At 41.9% G+C, this 20,983-nt stretch overlaps 1 protein-coding gene across 5 annotated transcripts in view; it reads left to right on the top strand.

Annotated features, from left to right (window-relative positions):
- Nucleotides 1-20,983, top strand: part of LOC112404727 (A-kinase anchor protein 13-like) — a 300,167-nt gene that overhangs the window by 135,021 nt on the left and 144,163 nt on the right. For 4 of the 5 annotated variants that reach the window (XM_024752831.1, XM_024752829.1, XM_024752827.1 and 1 more), the window contains 2 exons: nucleotides 637-933; nucleotides 11,055-11,238. In XM_024752831.1, the coding sequence (XP_024608599.1) occupies nucleotides 637-933; nucleotides 11,055-11,238 (481 nt within the window). Of the gene's footprint in view, nucleotides 1-636; nucleotides 934-11,054; nucleotides 11,239-11,303; nucleotides 11,425-20,983 lie in introns of those variants that run through there. The other variant, XM_024752833.1, reaches the window with a different exon arrangement.

The raw sequence follows: 20,983 nt of genomic DNA, 5'->3' as shown, positions 1-20,983 counted from the left end.
GAACGTGTATCTCAGAGCAAAAGTTATTTTCTAGGCCTTGAATTGCTTCATAATAGTAAAATAAAATCAAGTCGTTTTGTACTTTTCTGAGTGCTTCCTCATTTGCTCAGTTGTATCGTGGTGAAAGTGAGGCAGGTTCTGGGGCATCTGTACAATTCCTGCCATGTAACCTGTATGAGTGACTTTTTCCCTGTTGGGTTTTCGGATCCAGCGCAGTTCGGGAGGGGTTAGACTTCCCATTGTACGCTAGGCCTTGCAAGGTCCTTCAGCTTTCATTCTTTAATTTGTTCAAATTGAACCGCTGTAGTTCAGTGTATATTGAGATTTTCAGAGCCTGTTAGTACCAAACACTACCCTGCCGGCACGGTGGCAGCTGGAATACGAAGTTATTTGCTGTTTGGTAGGGGAACCAATTCATATTTGCAAATAGCCATTGTAAAGATGAGTTGGAAATGGAGTTTTAAGAAGTTTGGAAGATTGCTGTTAGAGCTCGGACGAAGGAGAGGTTTGTTTTAGGAAGGGGAGCTTGTATGTCACGCAGGAAGAGCCGAGAAGCACCGCCCCCCACTCCCCGCAGTGTCCTCCTTTCAGGAGAGGGCTCTAATCCTGTTTTCCTTGCTGCGTGTGTTTCCTTAGGTCATGACTGCTGCGAGACGGTGAAGGTGCTGCTCTGTGCTTCCAAAGAGGGCCTGCCTGTGTTTGTGGTGGCGGAAGAAGACTTCAGGTTCATCCAGGACGAGGCCTACGATGCAGCCCAGTTCCTGGCAACCAGTGCTGGAAATCAGCAGGCTCTGAACTTCACCCGTTTCCTGGATCGGTCAGGACTCCCGTCCACGGATGTGAATTCCCTTGATGAGAAGGTTTCCCTGGCGTTCAGGCACCTGAAGCTGCCAGCAGAGTGGAATGTGTTGGGAACAGATGCAGCTTCGCATGGTAAGAACTTCAGTGACTCACAGTCTCTGAATTTGGAATTCTTGTGTTTTTGGATGGGGCTGCTTTTATATGGCGATTGTCTTCACATCTGCCACGGTGGCTGAATAGACCTTGCAGTTACTATAGCGGAGTGACCTCGGTGGCCTCTCTCCTGGGTTCTTCAGCTTAGCTGTTAGTCCTGTTCTTGCAGTGAAATGACCCCAGAGAGAGCTTGCTGTTGTCGTCAGCAGCTCTTATTTAAAGTAGAGGGTGGCCAATCAAAAAATGGGCAGAAGACCTAAATAGACATTTCTCCAAAGAAGACATACAGATGGCCAAGAAGCACATGAAGAGCTGCTCAGCATCACTAATTATTAGAGAAATGCAAATCAAAACTACAATGAGGTATCACCTCACACCAGTTAGAATGGGCTTCATCAGAAAATCTACAAACAGATGCTGGAGAAGGTGTGGAGAAAAGGGAATCCTCTTGCACTGTTGGTGGGAATGTAAATTGATACAGCCACATATGGAGAACAGTATGGAGGTTCCTTAAAAAACTAAAAATAGAGTTACCAAATGACCCAGCAATCCCACTACTGGGCATATACCCAGAGAAAACCATAACTCAAAAAGACACATGCAGGGCTTCCCTGGTGGCGCAGTGGTTGAGGGTCTGCCTGCCGATGCAGGGAACGCGGGTTCGTGCCCCAGTCTGGGAGGATCCCGCATGCCGCGGGGCGGCTGGGCCTGCGCGTCCGGAGCCTGTGCACCGCAGCGGGAGAGGCCACAGCAGTGAGAGGCCCGCGTACTGCAAAAAAAAAAAAAAAAGGCACATGCACCCCAATGTTCATTGCAGCACTATTTACAATAGCCAGGTCATGGAATCAACCTAAATGCCCATTGACAGAAGAATGGATAAAACAGATGTGGCACTTATATACAATGGAATATTACTCAGCCATAAAAAGGAACAAAACTGGGTCATTTGTGGAGACGTGGATGGATCTGGAGACTGTCATACAGAGTGAATCAAGTCAGAAAGAGAAAAACAAATATCGTATATTAACGCATATATGTGGAACGTAGAAAAATGGTACAGATGAACCAGTTTTCAGGGCAGAAACAGAGACACAGATGTAGAGAACAAACGTATCGACACCAAGGGGGGAAAGTGGCGGTGGTGGTGCTGGGATGAATTGGGAGATTGGGATTGACATATATACACTACTATGTATAAAATAGATAACTAATAAGAACCTGCTGTATAAAAAATAAAATAATATTCAAAAAAACCAAAATAAAGCAGAGGTTGGCATGTCTCCCTTCCATGGGCCCAGATTTCAGGCTTGATCCTCCTGTGTGTAGAAAGAGACCTGACCTTCATGAGGAGGGTAGCAGAGTAACTTGGGATACTTCTTTCATGTTTAATTATCAAAGCAGGGTTTTCCTTATTGTCTTCTCAGGTTTTCTAGAGAGTCCACAAAGTTGGAGGAAAGGAAAAGACTGGGAAGTAATTGGGGGGCAGCACGAGAGCAGGCTGAGCTCTGGAAAACCCTGCACATTTTTAACCAGAGTATTTTCACTCTTGTTTATTTTATCTACTGGCTCTCCATATGAGAGTTCATTGAAGGAAGGGCTCTACATTTTAAAAAACACTGATGTAGTAAGTATCTATTTATGTTCCTCTTATTCAGACAGGGGATTTCCTGTGTAATTATTCTTGTGGCAAATGACATCTACTAGATATCGTGAATATATATGTATGTGTACACACACACACACACACACACACACACACACACATGTATTTAATGAAGCAACATATACCTGGAGTCCAATAAATAACATCATCTTTCTCTCCTGAGTGCAAATCATGGAAAGATTTAGGAGTTACACAGAGTTTAAAATGTTTGCCTTTTTCCTGACAAAAGCTAGATTGAAAGGCTGACTTCAGACCGCTTGCCGGAAGGGGTTGCGTATCCTTTCTACTTTATTTCTGAAAGAGCTGGACAATCACAGGACTGCCCTTCAGCGTCCACCAGCTTTGATTATTGTGTTATGTAGGGGAGCACCCAGCTGTCACCCTCCCCACCCCCCCCCACCCCCCGCAGGCAAGCAGATCCTGAGGAGAAGCGCTGAGCCAGGGGCACGCTCAGTTCCTGCTCCCGCAGACCTGTCAAGTAACTGTGTTCTTCCTCCCATGGAAGAATGGTGAGGAGGTGTTTGCTAGTTTGGGCTCTCTTAAACCCACTGAATTTAACTATTAAGGTGGTGATCAGCTGCAAGAATGATGTCCCTCACTATCACTGGCTTTCTGTCAAGGTAACAACCGGGGCCCTCCTGCCAGGTAAAATACAAAAGAAAGCGTGGACTCTAAAATGAAGGGGAAAAGCACTTGTCCCTTGTCCTTTTCTTATTAATACAATGTCTAAGAAACCTCTGCATTGCTGAGATCTAGAGATCAAAATATTTGCCATTATACAGGGCACGGGCACCTTTTCAGAAATCTAATGTTTGGAAACCTAGCTCATGCTGTTTCTGTGTTGTGATCAGAATGATTATTCTGGTTGCCCTTTATAAATCAGTATCAAAAAGGATTTCATTAGTTATTTGTGGGGCTTAAAGTTTATTTTGTGTGGTTTTGCTTTGTCCTGTTTAAAGAGGGTACAGGAATTGGATAGTTGGTTCACGCCACATGATTAGAAAGAACTGTTAGAAAAGCACAGGTCTGAGACTTTAGGCATATCCTTCCCTTCTCTGGGTCTTAGCATCTTTGTCTTTAATAGGCAGCTCGCCAGCTTTAATATTTTTATAGTCTTTCCATGTGCTTCTGAAGTTTCTGATGTACAAAATTGTTCAAGCAGTGCTAGCGAAGACTAAATCAAATTTGAACACTTAGGGAAATGCCTGAAAACCACAATAACGTGCCATTACACACCTTTAGGAAGACCAAAATTAAAAATACCAAGCACTGGGCTTCCCTGGGTGGCGCAGCGGTTGAGAGTCCGCCTGCCGATGCAGGGGACACGGGTTCGTGCCCCGGCCCGGGAAGATCCCACATGCCGCGGAGCAGCTGGGCCCGTGAGCCATGGTCGCTGAGCCTGCGCGTCCGGAGCCTGTGCTCCGCAACGGGAGAGGCCACAACAGTGAGAGGCCTGTGTACCGCAAAAACAACAACAACCACCAAGCACTGGCAAGGACGCAGAACAACATCTCATACATTGCTGGTGGGAATGCAAAATAATACAACCACTCCAGGAAACAGTTTGGCAGTCTCCTATAAAGTTAAATGTACATTTACTGTATGACCCAGCAATCCCACTTTTGGCTCTTTGTTCTAGAGAAATGAAAACTTATATGTACTCAAAAAAATCTTTTCAAAAATGTGCCTATAGCAGCATTATTTATAATCATCCCAAACTAGAAACAACCCAGATCTCCCTCACTGGGTGACTATATATGCAAACTGTGGTACATCCATACAGTGGAATACTACTCAGCGATAAAAAAGGAGCAAACTGTTGACATGTGCATCAACTTGAATGCGTTTTTAATGCATTGCACTAAGAAGTCAGTTTCCAAAGTTATTTACTCTACGATTCTATTTATATGATACTCTAGAAAGGGCAAAATTGTAGGAACAGAAAATAGGTTAGTAGTTGCCAGGGGCTAGAAGTAGGGAAAAGGTCTGACCACAGAGGGGTATCATGGGGGAGTTCTTTGGGTGTTGAAATGGTTTTGTGTCTTAGTGGTGGTGGTTTTAAGAATCTATGCGTGTGCTCAGACTCATAGGACTGTTCACCCCCCAAAAGTGAATTTTATTGTACATAAACTAAAAACAAAAGAACAAAAGAAATTGAACAAGTTAACTGTATACTTTACAAGGTGAAATGCATGCAAGGGACTAATGGCTGTGATTTCAAGTGCTGGATTCACATTCTGCAGTTGAAATTGTTCGGTTAATTGTGGATTAGAATCTGCAAACAGTGGGTATTTTAAGGCTGAATAGCATCAATTAAGAGGTCTTTGCTTGCTGTTGGGGGACAAATGCAAAGGAACACTCTGCTTACAGCAGTGAGTTGCACATCAGATGCTTTTTTAAAGGTGTTTAAAGGAAGAAGGTACGAAGTCAGCTTGTTGCCTGGGAAAATCATGCAGCTAAATAGGGCACGTTGTTACATAACGGGACTACTTGCTGTTGAAAGCTAGGCTGTTTACAGGTGTTCCAGCCTAATACTTGTACAGAGGAGTCATGTAAGATTTATGGTTAATCCTCCCACTCTAATCGTTTAAGATGTAGTGCTTTTAAACTTTTTTTCAGATCAGTGACTCCTTTGAAAATAGCTCGGATTTCTCCTCAGGAAAAGATATACATAGGGGCTACCTGCAGAAATTTACATATTGTTTCAGGGATTCAGTCTCCCTGAACCGCAGGCGTGAACATGATGTTAAGAACTCTTGGCTTAGGCTTGATATTGTAAAGTAGAAAGAGCATAGGCTGCAGAGTCAGTTTGTTGATATCCGGTCTTCATTGCAAGAGTTTGTGCAGAATACATAATCTCTCTGTTTCTCAATTTCTTCATCTGTAAAATGGAGGAAAGTATATCCAATAGTGTGTGCTACTTTGCAGGCTCTTTATTTTTAATGTACCATGACCAATGTCCAGTAGCCTTTTGAAGACAAAACACTGATGAGCTCTGATGAGGGAAAGTGACATGTTCTATAAAAGGATAAAACAGTATAGCACTTAAAAGAAAAAACCTCTTTGAAGCAGAATGAGACTGTTTTTTTTAAGCTTATTTCTACAGGCAGTCCTTACTTTAAATATCAGCAACAGGGAACTTGTCCATTTTATTCTTCCAAGATTTCTTTAATCCCTAGTTACATAAAGCCCTGTACTTTAGCCTTAGTTCTGCCTTAAAGGCAAATAATATGGATTCGTCTGGGTGGAGGGTGAATGGTGGGGTTGGAATATCTTCCCTCTGAGTTACCAAGTCTCACTTAGTTGTCTCAGCTCTTCAGTGCCTCTGTGGTTAGTGAAATGGTGAATTAGGATGGTTTTTCCCCTGAAAGACCCTTGTACGGTAGCAATCAGCATAACTCTCAGGTAACAAAGGGTGGGCCTTTGAGGTCCTGGGGGAAATCTGCATTCTTATTCAGTCATGGTGTTGTATAACTAAACGGAAAGAAGATCTAATCACCTCTGGGATGGGAACCCTCCCCACATAGAGAAATTTGGATGGAGAGAAGGATTAGACAGGTTTAAGCCAGGCTGCACCTAAAGCAGTCTGTGTGTTCTCAGTTCTTTATATCTGATGTTGGTTAATAGAACCACAACCTTAATCATTTAGTGTTTTAGTTCCCACACCTTTTCCAGATTGATAGCTTTCCAAGAAAATGTTTCCTTAGCTACACCCACTAGTAATTTTGTATGTTTTCAGCTATCGTAGCTGCTAAAAAAGAACATAATAAAACATTAAAAGATATTTTAATAATATATAATATTTTAATAGTCTAAGGGATTGACTCCAGGACAAGTGGTTTCTCGTAATGGCAGCACTTTTAACTCCAAAAGATTTTGCTTCCTCTCAAACCTTGATTCTGTCACAAGGTTACAGGTGTCATTTTCCCAAATGCCCGTTTCTCACATGGGCCTGCTGTTTACCTTCCCCACGGGGTGTGAGAATTCCTGCATCATGTGGGGCTTGAGGTTTATTTAAGAAGTAGTACAGAATAGTAGAAAGAATGGTGATTTTGGAGTCTCATAGATACACAGTCGAAGAGTCCTGTGAGGAGGATGGATCGATGGGGTAGGAAAAGTACCTGTAGCCTTTGAATACTATTTTGTTCAAAGAACTCAGAACGTTTTGCTTAGACAGAAAACCTGACGACTTGAAAAGGTGCAGCCATCTCGCCTGCTTCTCACGGTCTAATGCCTGTGAGGCCCAGCGCCTTTCTCTGCAGAGCTGAGGGAATGCGTGGAGGGGTGCTTCCAGCATACAAGCAGACAGTAAACAGGACTTCAGACATTTTCTCCTACCTTCTCCGTGGGAAGCTGGGCCCACAGAGAGATTTTGCCAGTTTAACACGGTTAAACAGGAAAACTAACCAGCCAACATATGGCCTATGAAATAACACTACAGCATAAAGGAAATGGAAAAGTATCATGAATATTCAGATGGAAGACTCTAATTTTCTTTAAGAAACCAAAGAAAAATTTAGAAGAGGTTTGCCATTTGTCCTTTAAAAGATTGAAGAAGTCAGACCTATTATAAAATAGGAAGGAAGGAAGGAAGGAGAAGGAAGCAACAGGAGAAAAATAAGTTTAATGATTTTGGTCAGTCAGGGTCACCCAGAGTATCAGAATCAGTAGGAAAATAGGTATTAAGATTTGTTTCGGGGAATGGCTTGCACAATGGTGGGGGCTGGCTAAGCAAGTCCAAAATTTGTAGGGTAGGAGTGGAAGAGAAAATCACGGGCAAGCTCAAACCCACCAGCATGAGCCAAAGCTGTCATCCTCAGACAGGAAGGGGAAATCCTGAGCTGGATGGCACTCCACGAGCACAGCCTGACGCTGTCCTCCTCGGGCAGGATTTCTTCTCTCTCCAGGGGAAATCTCAGCCCTGCTTTTAAAGCCTTCTGTTTTTAAAGCCTGATTCTGTTAGGCCTACCCAGATTAGCCAGGATAATCTTCCTTATTACATCAACTGATTAGGCACTTTAATTACTGCAAAAAAGCCATCACAGTGAGGGCAAAGATGGAAGGGAGTTGGCTTAAATGATACAAGGACATCCAGAATCCCAGAGCATAATTAAATTCAAACTGGGGATAAAGGACCCAATTGACATCATAGGAAATGCAGTTAGTGACCTGAAAAACAAAGTTGAGTAGCTCTCACAATACAGAGGGAAAACACAAAGATCACAAGAGAGAAAAAAACAGAGTAAAGAGGTTGATTCTAAGTTGTAGGTGCTCTGGATTTTAAACTGAGACAAAAGGAACGAAAGCAATGATGCAAGGTATGTTAGGTAAGAGAAATTATTTTTGGAGGAAAACCTGAGAAGGTACTTTTTTTTTTTTTTTTTTTGCGGTACGTGGACCTCTCACTGCTGTAACCTCTCCCGTTGCGGAGCACAGGCTCCAGACGCGCAGGCTCAGTGGCCATGGCCCACGGGCCCAGCCGCTCCGCGGCATGTGGGATCCTCCCGGACCAGGGCACGAACCCATGTCCCCTGCATCGGCAGGCGGACCCCCAACCACCGCGCCACCAGGGAAGCCCCAAGAAGGTACTTTTTAAACTACAACATTAGAATGCTTGCATGATTGATTTTTACAAAAAGAAACGGGGTGGAGTAATGGAAAGGGTATGGTTTCTAGACCCAAGACAAGAATTTTCAAATCTTGATGATTTTTGCTGTGAGTAAGTGATTAACCTGTCTTCATCTGCAAAATGAGGATAACGAGACCTCACAGGGTTATTGTGAGAATGATAAAAGTGAATACAAACAGTTTAGCCCAGTGCGTGGCACTTAGTCTTCACCAGATATTACTTTTCTTATTATCTGTTGATTGCAGAGAGGGGGTGACCTAAAAGCACATGTGGCACCTGCTGCTAAGGACGTTAGGATGAGATTTGGGAGCCTGCAGGTGCTGGAATTGGGGTGCCACCTTGGAGCAGGTGTATGGCCTTGTTATTGGAACGCTACTCTTTTTTTTTCCCCCCACCAAGAATGTGAGATCTTTTTTCTTTTTAATTTTATTTATTTTTTTATACAGCAGGTTCTTATTAGTTATCTGTTTTATACATATTAGTGTATACATGTCAATCCCAATCTCCCAATTCGTCCCACCACCACCACCACCCGCCACCCACACTTTCCCCTCTTGGTGTTGGAACTCTACTCTTGAAGGCTGAGCTGACTCAGCAAGTAGGGGCTGAGAAAGGGCGGGGGTGTAGAGGAAACTACTTTAAGGAGGTGTCAGGTAGTGAGACCGGACTTAGCTAGTCTCTGAAAAATCACCTGGTTCCTGGGCAGTACCTTATTAGCTTTTTTGTATTTGATAAGGATGTCCGAGTGCCTGTGAACAACTGTAAGGCACAAGTTAGATGGTGATATTTGATCTTTTCTGAAGGTTCTTTCTGTCCTTTTGTCTGGCCTGGCCGCCTGCTCTGAGTTGTTGATTATTAAAATTTGTACCTACACGTGCAGTGGTTTCTTCTGTAGTGTTGATGTCTTTCCAGCCTGTGCCTGTGCTGAACATCATGTAAATCCTGAATTAGTCAGTGTGCAGAGTTCTATAGGGAAAGTGTAAAATATGAAAGATAGTTTTTGCTTCCAAGGAAATTTACCCCGGCAGTAAGGAGACAAGACTAAGGCACATGTGATGTTAGAAGACAGTGCAGTTCATGTAAAACTGCAGGGTCAAAGATGCCTTCATTCTTACCGTGCTGCTCACGTACAGAAGCATTGGGGACTTCAGTGTAAGGAGAAAACACTGGGGTCCAAGAAGTCTGAGAATGCTCAGTGAGGAAGTTGAGACCTGCGGGAAGCCACGGAGAATGAGCGATGTTAGCTCAGCCGAGGAGATGAAAGCAAGCACAACTGCAGGGCACCATTCCCGTTTCCAGACCCTGAGTGGTGGTCCCTGTGGTTGAGTAAGCCAGCATCGTGGGCTGTGTACTGAAGCCCTGGGGTAGCTGTAGCTCCCGCCTTAACAGGTTGGGCACAAGAGGATGCCCTAGGCACAGAGAATGTTGCCAGGGAACCTAGAATGTGATTGGAAGTTGGGAGGGACAGAGAAGTGGGGTGGGGACGGAAGGAACCCAGCGATTATTCAATGAGTGCCTGCTACAGGCCATCATCGACTAGCATGTCACCTACCCCCCGATTTGTTACTGCAGCCATGGGAGTGAGGTGGTGGTACCCCACTCTAGGGATGAAGAGAATGAAGCTCAGAGAACTGAAATGGATTATGCCCAGTCACATGATGGTAAATGCCAAATTTGAACCCAGATTTGTCTCACTCCAAAGCCCTTCCTCATTCTGCCACTTTCTTTTTTAAAAAATAAATTTATTTATTTATTTATTTATGGCTGCGTTGGGTCTTCGCTGCTACGCATGGGCACCTCTCTAGTTGTGGCGAGCGGGGGCTACTCTTCACCACGGTGCGTGGGCCTTTCACCGCCGTGGCTTCTCCTGTTGTGGAGCATGGGCTCTAGGCATGCGGGCTTCAGCACCTGTGGCCCACGGTCTCCAGAGCACAGGCTCAGTAGTTGTGGCGCACGGGCTTAGTTGCTCCGCGGTATGCGGGATCTTCCCGGATTAGGGCTCGAACCTGTGTCCCTTGCATCGGCAGGCGGATTCTCAACCACTGCGCCACCAGAGAAGCCCCCTTTGCCACTTTCAAAGTGACTCTGTACCAAGAAGGGACCTTGACTTCACCTCAGGTGAAATAGACACATATTTTTCTTTCTGAAGGTGTTAGCATGTCATCTCGGAGTTAGTCTTTCTTATGCCTGGAGATGCATTTCTTTCTTTCATTAAGCAACCAACCAAAAAAGCTGGCTGTGCCAACAATTTGATTTGCCCTTAATGTGGGAGAATAAAAAGACCTGTGTGTACTTAACAAGCAGAACCTGTTTTTAGTGTTTAACTAGCCAACTGCTCTCTGGGTGTTACTTTTTTTTTTAAGTAATTATACCCTTTTTGATATACCCGTCTAAGCCCCAATAACTATTCCCCTTGGATCCCGATCCCCATGTTATGAGGCTGCATTCACTTCTTTCTTTCTTTTTCTTTTCAGGAAAAGAACATATGTGTAGTACAGTCACCCTTAAAATCTGCCTGTATAAATTTGTTGAACAGATGCATTAAATCAGAATATAGAAATGGATTCTCTTTTGTAGGATTGTCTCCTATTGGAGATTTTGCTGCTTATATTTTTTCTAGCTTCATTTTGTCTTTGAGAGCTGATTCTACTCTGCCACAAGAAAATTGTTCATGTTGTATGTTGTGGCTTAACTTGAGGATCTTAGGTGCTTGGAGGCAGTGGTGTTTACCTGAACCATCTCTTTTGTTTGTTTACTTTGGGTTTTCACATCCTCCTCACTGATTTTCATTTTCTCCCCCATCTACAGATGGTGGCCCCCGAGAGACATTGATGCATTTTGCTGCACGGCTGGGGCTGCTGAGGTTGACGTGGTTCCTGTTGCAGAAGCCAGGTGGCCGCGGAGCTCTCAGCATCCACAACCAAGAAGGAGCGACCCCTGTGAGCTTGGCCTTGGAGCGGGGTTATCACAAGCTGCACAGGCTTCTAACTGAGTAAGTGCTCCTTCTTCCCACTTCCTTCTTCTCACCACCAGCCCCACCCCCGATTCATAGCAGCCCTGCCCCCCTGGCATCTGCAGCCTTCGCCAGGAACTAAAACCTCAGCTCTGTGCCTTGCCTTTCTCTGGAGGTTTATAAGCTTGGTCCCGCTCACGACTTCATTGTCTGAGAGTAACACAAGTAAGTCATATTCCCATCTTTTTTCTCTCCTCTCTTTCCCTGCCCTTACTGCTTCGTGCCTCTTAAATTTTACTGAAAACTCAGAATAAGTCTGGTCTGTAGGGGTAGCACTCCATTACCAAGGTATCCAGTTTTTCCCAGTTTAGTACAGAGGAAACGTTTTTTCTGTACCATATACTTTTCTTTCTGGTATGTCTTCAAGATTTGAAAGAGTTAACTAGAAATACTTTAATAATTGCTTATGGAAAGTATGCTGAACACTGAGTTTTGGTTTGAATGTAATTTCTATAAATAAAATCGAGAGCAGTGGTCTCTTCATATGAGTAGCAGTAAAAAGCCACTGAGCCGTCCTGGAAACGTGCAGTAGGAAATCCTGTCTATGTGTTTGTGGGTTCAATTGTTATACATTCTGACTCTTTAGAGAGTCCTTTGACGGAAGGTTGTTAGTCAAAACATTAGAAGAGTTCTTTTTTCTTTTTTCTTGAATAAATAGAAAAATAAATGCATTATGACAGCCAACACTTTTCATTGGAATATTATAAAAGGCAGAAAATTTCAAGTATAGTTTCTCTTGTTTAATGATTTTTTATTGCTTTATGGTCATCATTATCTTTTCCACCACATAATCTAAACAAGAATCAATCCCATTGGATCTGTGTTATTTTTTGAAGGATCCTTGAAAATTAAGTCAGTATTCCCAAATTCTCAGACATTGTGCCCATGTTAGACTTAATTTAGTTGCATTTTATTTTTTTTTACCATTTTAAGCTGTTGTGTGAGGGGTTATCTGGAAGGGCCAAGAAGAGATCGCAGAGTGTAATGGTACTTAGTGTTATATAAATAGGGGTTTTTTGTTTGTTTGTTTTTCTTTATCTGCCATGCTTATAACTTCCCCAGTCAAGCCAGACAGAAGGTTCTTTGCAGGAAGCTTTCTGATGGGTGCTATAGATACAATGACGGCAGGAGGGGCACACCTCATCTCAGATGAGCTTTGGATACTTGAGCTCTCCTAGGACAGTATTCCAGAGAGTGATATGTTCCATTCCTTCGTACTTCCCATCTGGCCAGTGATTTGATTCCTTCTGCTTGTTTGCCTCATGGCCTTAGGAAGACAGGCCTCTTCCCAGAAGTTGAAACAATTATCTTAGTATAACTATCGTGAAGTTCAAGTGCAGTTTCTCTAAATTCAATCTTAGAGCTCAGAGGTTTTGCTGGGAAGCAGAGTTGGTTAAGGATTGCCATCCAAATGGGGAAATAGTGATTACAACAGCTTCATTATATGCTGGGCGAGGATGTCACAAGACTATTCTTACAGCACAGCTTTAAGGAAACTAGAGTGTGTTTGTTCTTGGAGAATAGTTTTTGGCTTGCTTTATAGTGCTACCTCTGTTACATGTTGGAGAGCAACTTAGCTCCTTCTGAAGGGGAATGGGTAAGGGAAAGCCAACTTGAGAAGTCTTTGAATAGAGGACTGTAGTAGGAGAGTAGAAGCACCTTGCTGCAGATCTAGCTCTGAACTTAGATTCTTCTGGCTGTTATTGTTCTGCAACCTAGAAAAAAATGCTGAGTTATAATTAACAATTTTAAAAAAGATCGGGTGGTGATTTTCCTAAATCCTTCATTCTAACTGTGATGTCAGTAGACTTTGCTAGAATTTCAACCATGAAATCAGGAAAGATCATCTTTAACAGATGAGGAAACTGAGTGGGTTAGAATGACAAAGTGGCAGGGCCAGAAACAGAAGCCACATCTCCTAACAGGCTGTCCAGAGCACCTTCCACCCCTAGGAGTCAAAGAACCCAAGAGTAGACTTCATGGGATCTGCATCCTTTGAAATTACAGGTAAAAGTTTATGCACGTGTGTTTCTGAATAAAGAGTTTGTTTTGTGAAATTCACAAGGAGATTTGTGGAAAGTTAAGAGTTGCTCCACTACATGCTGATATCTTTCTAGTAGTTCACTAAAATCTTTAGACTTGGGTGTTCTTAGCCCTTCCCCCTTTCAAATTGAAAATTTTCATATAGGCCTGTCTCTTATCCTCTCTTTTCAGTTAATACGAAATTGAAGTATATACACTTTACATTTATTAATAGAAGTATATAGACTTTACATTTATTCCAGCCCTAACTGAAGTATCAAGTTTATTTTACTCCTTTTATACCTCTCCCAAAATAAATTTGTTGTTTTAATTCTTTGCTGCTTACTCTGGTTTTATTGAGGGGGGGAAAGAGAGGTCATTGTGCTTATTAGGGCCCAAGTTATTTTTGTGTTTGTGTGCCTAAGGCTTATTTAGATAGTCCATTTTGATAAACTGAGTCATTTCTATGTGAAAATTGATTCTCCTGTGCTTAGAAGAAGCAGCTTTCTCTAAATAAGACTCATGTCTTTAGGGAACTCTATTTAGGACATTTTTGGCAGTTCCCCTTTTCTGTAACCCAAAACTGTTAACTTTCACTTCGTTCAGTGACAGGGAAGAGAGAGATTTTGTTGACTTATAGCTCTTTTGCTTTAGCTTGTATTTTGATTTACATTATGAATATGGATGCATTTGTGATCTGAAAATTCACCTGAAACACAAATGTTACGAGTTTTGCCTGAGAAATCTTAGTCCTGGAGGAGTACCCAGAACATCTACATCTACTTCTGCTCTTACGTAGTTGCACAGTCATCTGCCACATTTTGAAGAGGAGTTGGTTGAACACCCTGCCCAAGGTCCCTTAATTAGCGATGGGCAGAGTAGGGAGAGAACCCGAGTCTTCAGGCTCTTAGTTTAGGATGCTAGGAAGTGATGATATTAGATGAGTTTTGCATTGGAGCCATCTAACAAGAGAATGTCTGAGCCAGATGCTGCCTGATATCTCGCTCACATGTGACAAATAAGAAATCTTAGGACCTGGGTCACTCATTAGAGCTGAGATTGAGAGGCAGTTCCTGGTAATGGCAAAGTGTGCAAACTTGGGAGTCAAGCATAAGCTTGCCTTTCAGCTCTGCCATTTTTAGCTGTATTACTTTGGTCACGTTGGGTAACTTTCCTGTCTAAGCTTCAATGTCTTCATCTGATTTTTTTTTAAAAAAGGATAATAATGTCTACTTCCTAGAATGATAACTAAGGGCTGGGTGTGTACAATGTAAAAAAATCAGGGTTTATTTGTCACGCAGATTATGGTTATTTCCTGGAGCAAATGTAGGGGTTATAAATATTGCAGCTTGAAGAAAGACGGTATAGTACGGTGGAATTGCTTAGGGACGAAAAACTTAATTAAAATCTAAGTTTCCTCACTTAGTAGAATGTGTGACTCACAAAAAGTCACCTACCCACTCTGAGTCTCATGTTTCTCATTCCTTATGGATAGTATATCTAGTCTGTTGACATCATCAGGTCGTTAGAACCAAGTGAGATTTGTGCAGATACCTTGTTAAACTCTAAGGGGCTCTATGTGAAAGTTTCCTATGTAGTCATAAAATCAGTGAAATGATAGTTCACTGATCAGTGAAACTCATATTCCCATTGATTGATCTGGTTACACTATCTTTATTTATTTATTATTTTTTGAGGTACGCAGGCCTCTTGCTGTTGTGGCCTCTCCCGTTGCAGAGCACAGGCTCCGGACGCGCAGGCTCAGCGGCCATGGCTCACGGGCCCAGCTGCTCCGCGGCATGTGGAATCTTCCCGGACCGGGGCACGAACCCGCGTCCCCTGCATCGGCAGGGGGACTCTCAACCACTGTGCCACCAGGAAAGCCCTGGTTACACTATCTTTTTTTGTAATGTTTATTGTAGTTCTCAGTGAATTACAGTTAGTAGAAAGGTTGGGAGAATTGTAGTGAGGCAGGCTAGTTTTGACTCCATGGTCTGCCTCTTATGGAGCGATGTGATCTTGGGTGATCCACTTAACCTCCTCAGTGCCTTGTTTGTAACATGGGAAGAATAAGGACTATCTTCAGGGGGTTGCTTTGAGAAATGAACAAAAGAATGCATAACATTTCAGTGAGAGAGGGGCATAAACCAGTGACTGACATAAATGTTATCTATTATTGCTCTTAATTTTCCTTTCCTTCTAGACCTGTATCAAGTTTTCATACATTAAGAAAGTATAGACACAGTCTTGAAGTATTTTCAGGCAGCATTTGGACATCCCTATTTAATAAGAGTTTGCAATTATTCCCTTGTGTAATAGATAACACTTTAAAAAATTAGTTTGGCTCTCTGATATATGCTGTGATGTTGATGGAACTAGGAACTCTAGATTGGTAAGGAATCATTTACAATGCTGTTACCCTTACAGGAAGAGTATATCTTTGAAGAATTTCAACTCTCTAGTGTTGACATAAAAGTGTGAAAATATTTTATTTGCCCTAAGAGTGAGTTTAAAAGTATTTGTCCTCGGGCTTCCCTGGTGGCGCAGTGGTTGAGAATCTGCCTGCCAATGCAGGGGACACAGGTTCGAGCCCTGGTCTGGGAAGATCCCACATGCCGCGGAGCAACTGGGCCCGTGAACAACAATTACTGAGCCTGCGCGTCTGGAGCCTGTGCTCCGCAACAAGAGAGGCTGCGATAGTGAGAGGCCCACATACTGCGATGAAGAGTGGCCCCCTCTTGCCACAACTAGAGAAAGCCCTCGCACAGAAACGAAGACCCAACACAGTCAAAAATAAATAAATAAATAAATAAAAAATTCACGACATGTCAATATTTAATTTAAAAAAAGTATTTGTCCTCATACTTCATCTCATTTTCAGTATCAGTTCAACAAATCTTTATTTGTTGAATGCCTACAAAGCACTAGAAGTCATGGTTGGTACATTACACATAATGTTTCATTTTAACCTTATTACAACCTTTTGAAATATGTATTATCTGTTTTATAGATGAAATATGGAGGCTCAGAGAATTGAAGTAACTAGCCAAGGCTTTATAGAAATGGTAGAGCTACTAGTACACACACATCTGTGGAATTCCAAGACCCATATTCTTCCGTCTACAAAAATTTGACAGAAGGAAAGAGACTTGGGAAAAGGCCCCTGGGATACTGGATGAACAGCACTTCATTAGGAAAGGGTAATAGGCTTTCCATTTAGTCCTAGCCTCTACTTTCCTGAGGAGAACAAGATCCTCACTAAAATCTTTACATTTGTATTACCCATCATATGGTTTTAAAACTATTTTTGGTTACCCTTAGGCTGTCTTTTTACATTTTGATTCTCCCAATAGCCTAATGAGAGGGTCGGTGGCATTATCCCTGTTTTATAATCAGGGAAACTGAGACCAGAGAGGTAAAGTGAGTTGCCCAACATCACAAGGCTACAAACCAGGCTCAGGCTCAGAGTCCAGTGAACGATCTGCTTAGGTTGAGATGACCCGTGTGCATATGCAGAGCACAGACCCAGCCTGGCGAACACTAGGCTCTCAGTCAGTGGTTTATTACTGTAGCATGCAGTATTGGCCCCTCTCAGTCTGTGTCTGTAGTTCCCAAGTCCTTCTTTTGACACATTTGCACTTGAAACCTGGGTCAGGGTCAGGTGGTAGAGTAGCTAGTACTCAAGTGTACGTATTTCACAATGGAACCGAGTCCTGTTGAGCAAGATGTTCTGTTAACATAGTGGCTGCCTTTTTAGGGTTCTCTTCAGGTACTAGACAGGTGAGTCCTCAGTAGCCCAATCTGGTGTAAAACAAGTTTGGAGCCTTTGCTTTTGCTTAGGAGGGGAAAGGATGAAACAAATGTACAAACTTAATCTTCAGAATAATGGCCAGAGAAAAAATTCTTTCTTTCTTTTTTTTTTTTTACTTTACATTTCTCCCGCCTAAGTCCTACCCATCTATCCATCCATTTATCCGTTCACTCATCCTCCTTTCTCATTGTAAGATGTGGATCTTTGTGTTTTGGTAAAGATAAGGTGGTAGGATTAAGTGGAAACTAGAAAGAGGAGGAAGGGCAGTAACAGTTACTGAATGTTGATTACCTGCTGCACTGGTGCTTTACATGTGTTCTTATTTAAAACCTCTCCAGAAACGTCTAAGACATAGTTAATAACAGTCAGTATTTTTCTACAGATGAGAAAATAGACCCAGAGAGGCTAGATTGCCCAAGGCCATATAGTTAGTAAGTTGCCATTATTCACAAGCCTGTCGATTGTTGGTTTTTTTTTCTGGTATGCGGGCCGCTCACCGCTGCAGCCTCTTCTGTCGAGGAGCACAGGCTCCAGACGCGCAGGCCCAGCGGCCACGGCTCACGGGCCCAGCCGCTCCGCGGCACACGGGATCCTCCTGGACCGGGGCAAGAACCCGCACCCCCTGCATCGGCAGGCGGACCCTCAACCACCACTGCGCCACCAGGGAAGCCCCGTTTGGTTGTTTTTAAACTCTTTTAATAGAATTTTGTGAGGAGGCATGTTTGGTAACATTGTCAGACTTATAACCAAACTAATTTAATTACAGTGATTCATAGATCTGACTTACAGTGACTTTTTCCCCCCCCTTTTTTGGTAAATTTCTCACTGACGCATTTTAAGAATTTTGACATTTCATAGTTTTTTTAAAGCATTCAACTACTAATCTCAGGATTGCCCTATCTGGCAACCTGCTGGAAAATTGCAAAATGTACTTTCTGAGGATAATGTTTGTATGTATTTAACAATTACGCTAGTTACCATTTATTGTATTTGTGTTAGGCATTTTGTGCAAATTCTCACATTTTCCCCTCTCCCAGACCCTTTGTGGGTGGGCATATTACCTTCAGATCACAAGGTGATCACCATAGCTGGTAAGTTACGGAGCAGTAATTTGAACCAGGTTGCAAATCCAAAACCCCATGGCCTTTTACACTGTCTTGGGCTTTCTAAGAAGATGCGTGGGTATTGGAAGTTGGTTGGAATAACAAAGCCATTTCATATGTCTTGTGGTTCCTACCGTACACTTCTTTTTTCTCCCTGCTGTATGTGCGCAAAATGGCCCCAGCCTGTTTGTTCTTGGTGTAACATTTAGGCCTCAGAGGTTTTCTTCAGAGTTATGAAGTTACACAGCTTAACCTGTGGTAACAAATTCTCTATGGCAACAGCATGTGATTTTTGAAAGTATTTCTGACTTCACTACAGACCCAGGTGGAAGTAAATGTGAACCTGGAGTATAGGACTTGATAGGTGTATGTGAGAAAAATGAAGGATCAGTTGGCACCTTCTACCCTCTAAAAAATACAAACCTTTAGTATATTACACATTATTTGATCAATTTTGTAATTTCCTTCAAGGCATACCAATAGAAAGAATGACTTGAAATTTTTACCTGCATTTATTATTAACAAAAATAAAAATGATTTTTAAGCAAGGAAAAAAATAAGGGTTGTTGAATAAACATTTTGGCTAAAATCAATATGTGACCAAAGCTGAATATCACCAGTGTAGAATGAAGTTGTGTCGTACAGGAATAAATATGGAATAGTATGAAATGTAATTCTGTATGTTTATTAAGATTTAATAGTCTTATTTTAAAAGTTTTATAGTGGAAGAACAATAATTTCTCAGCATTACCAGCTTCTAGATTGCTCTCGATTCATGAACAGCACACTCTGTTGGAGCATTAGTACCTCTAAGCAGGTGGTGATAGAGATTATAATTCAGGGGAGTTTTCCCAGAACTTTTCTTTTCAGAATTTTCCAGAATTTTGTACTTAGGATTCTTGATTTATTGAATCTCAAAGGTACTTGAGCTGCTGAACTTGTTTAACATTGTAAAACAATCATTTTGACAAGGTTTTGTTCAAATGTTTAGTGTCCATATACACTTATAACTACATACTATGCCATTTTATATAAAGAACTTGAGCATCCACAGATTTAGGTATACGTGGGGGGTCTTGGAACAAATCCCCTGCGGATACTGAGGCACGGCTGTATATTGTTATATCCTTGAAGTATTTGGTTAGCAAAACCAAAACATATTTGAGGTACCTCATTTTTTTCTAATACATTTCTTCATACATTTATATCTGGATTGAGGATGATTTGTCTTAGTTGTTATACATAGTTTTGGCCATTTCTCCTTGTAAATTTGGAGGTGGCAGTGTTGACATTCTGCTTTTAATTTTTTTTCTTTTAAGATATGACTAATTTACAAATAGAATTTTCCCTTGAAGGACACTTGGCTTAAATGGAAAGAGATATGTACAACTTAAAACATTTATTCTAGTGAATGTTTATTTAATGTTATGAATGAGTTAACAAAAAGTTAATCAGAATTAGGGTTTTTTTAATATAATATAATATCTATAATTCTGTAATTCTTCCTTCTGTCATTTAAATTGTTATAAACAGTTGTGGCTCAGAAAAGGTAAAATGATCTTCGTAAAGTTATCTAGCCATTGCACTCTCTTAATATTTATATTAACTGTCAATCTATTTCTCTATTAATTTAATCATTTGAAACACTCTTGTATTGTGCATAGCATTAACAGTTTTCACAAACACTAATTATTGTGGTGTTTTACTCTTATAATAAATACACATTTATGCTTTAAGTGGTCATTAGAATTTTTGTGTCAAAAGCAGATAAGGAGATGTGCACTTTAAATTAGGTACTTGATCGTTGATCACATACATGTTTGGTAGGCATTCAACTGTTTGGCCTTTAAAATGGCAAAGCTGGACTTCCCTGGTGGTCCAGTGGTTAAGAATCCGCCTTCCAATGCAGGGGACGTGGGTTCAGTCCCTGGTTGGGGAACTAAGATCCCACATGCCGGGCATCTAAGCCCATGCACCACAACTAGAGAGTCCACACAGCCAAAAATAAAAATTAAAAAAAATGGCAGAGCTGAACTTGAGTGCATCCCTATTGCTTGTCATCTGTGAGCCTTTGTTTCCTCATCTGTAAAATGGGAAATGATAGCATGAACCTCATAGGTCTGTTAGGATTAAATGAGAACATGCTTATAAAGTTGTTAGGCGCTTTAGCATGTCCCTTTATTTGGAGAGCTAGGAATGAAGAGTCATTGGAAAGTCACTCAGCTTTACATGAATATGACATCTCTTTGCACCACCATCTAGTTTCTGATGTATTTTTTCCTGGTCAGACTCACCCATATAGTCACAATTTATTGAGCACTTTGGGAGAGCCAAACGTTATGCTGGTAACACTTTACATTCGAGGTCATTTGACCTCACAGCAAACCTAGTCACTCCCACTTTACAGATGAGGAAATTGAGCTGCAGAGAAATTTGGGTAAGTAGTCCAAGATCCCACAGGGTTAACGTCAGAGTAAGGAGTCAAACCAAGTCTGTCCAACTTTCCAGCTTGTGTTCTAACCATTGCGTTATAAAACTTTTGTTTTAAATTATTTAACAGCATAGAATTTGTACCAAATTGCTGATGCACAGTAGTTGTTCAAATTATGTGTTCTTTTTCCTTTGCGCTCTTCCCATTCTAGCTGTTAAGGGCAGAGTGGCAGTACTATGTCAAAAAGGAAGAAGGGAGGACAAAAACAGTATCAGTGCCAAAATTTCTAGTGAATCTGCATGTTTGTGAATGCATAACTGGTCTAGCAGTGAGTTCCCTACACACCTAAGGTAGTAG

The sequence above is a fragment of the Neophocaena asiaeorientalis genome, unplaced genomic scaffold (genome assembly GCF_003031525.2).
Source record: "Neophocaena asiaeorientalis asiaeorientalis breed wild unplaced genomic scaffold, Neophocaena_asiaeorientalis_V1.1 scaffold109, whole genome shotgun sequence".
Classification (NCBI taxonomy): domain Eukaryota; kingdom Metazoa; phylum Chordata; class Mammalia; order Artiodactyla; family Phocoenidae; genus Neophocaena; species Neophocaena asiaeorientalis.
This window is presented reverse-complemented; position numbering and strand designations above follow the sequence as displayed.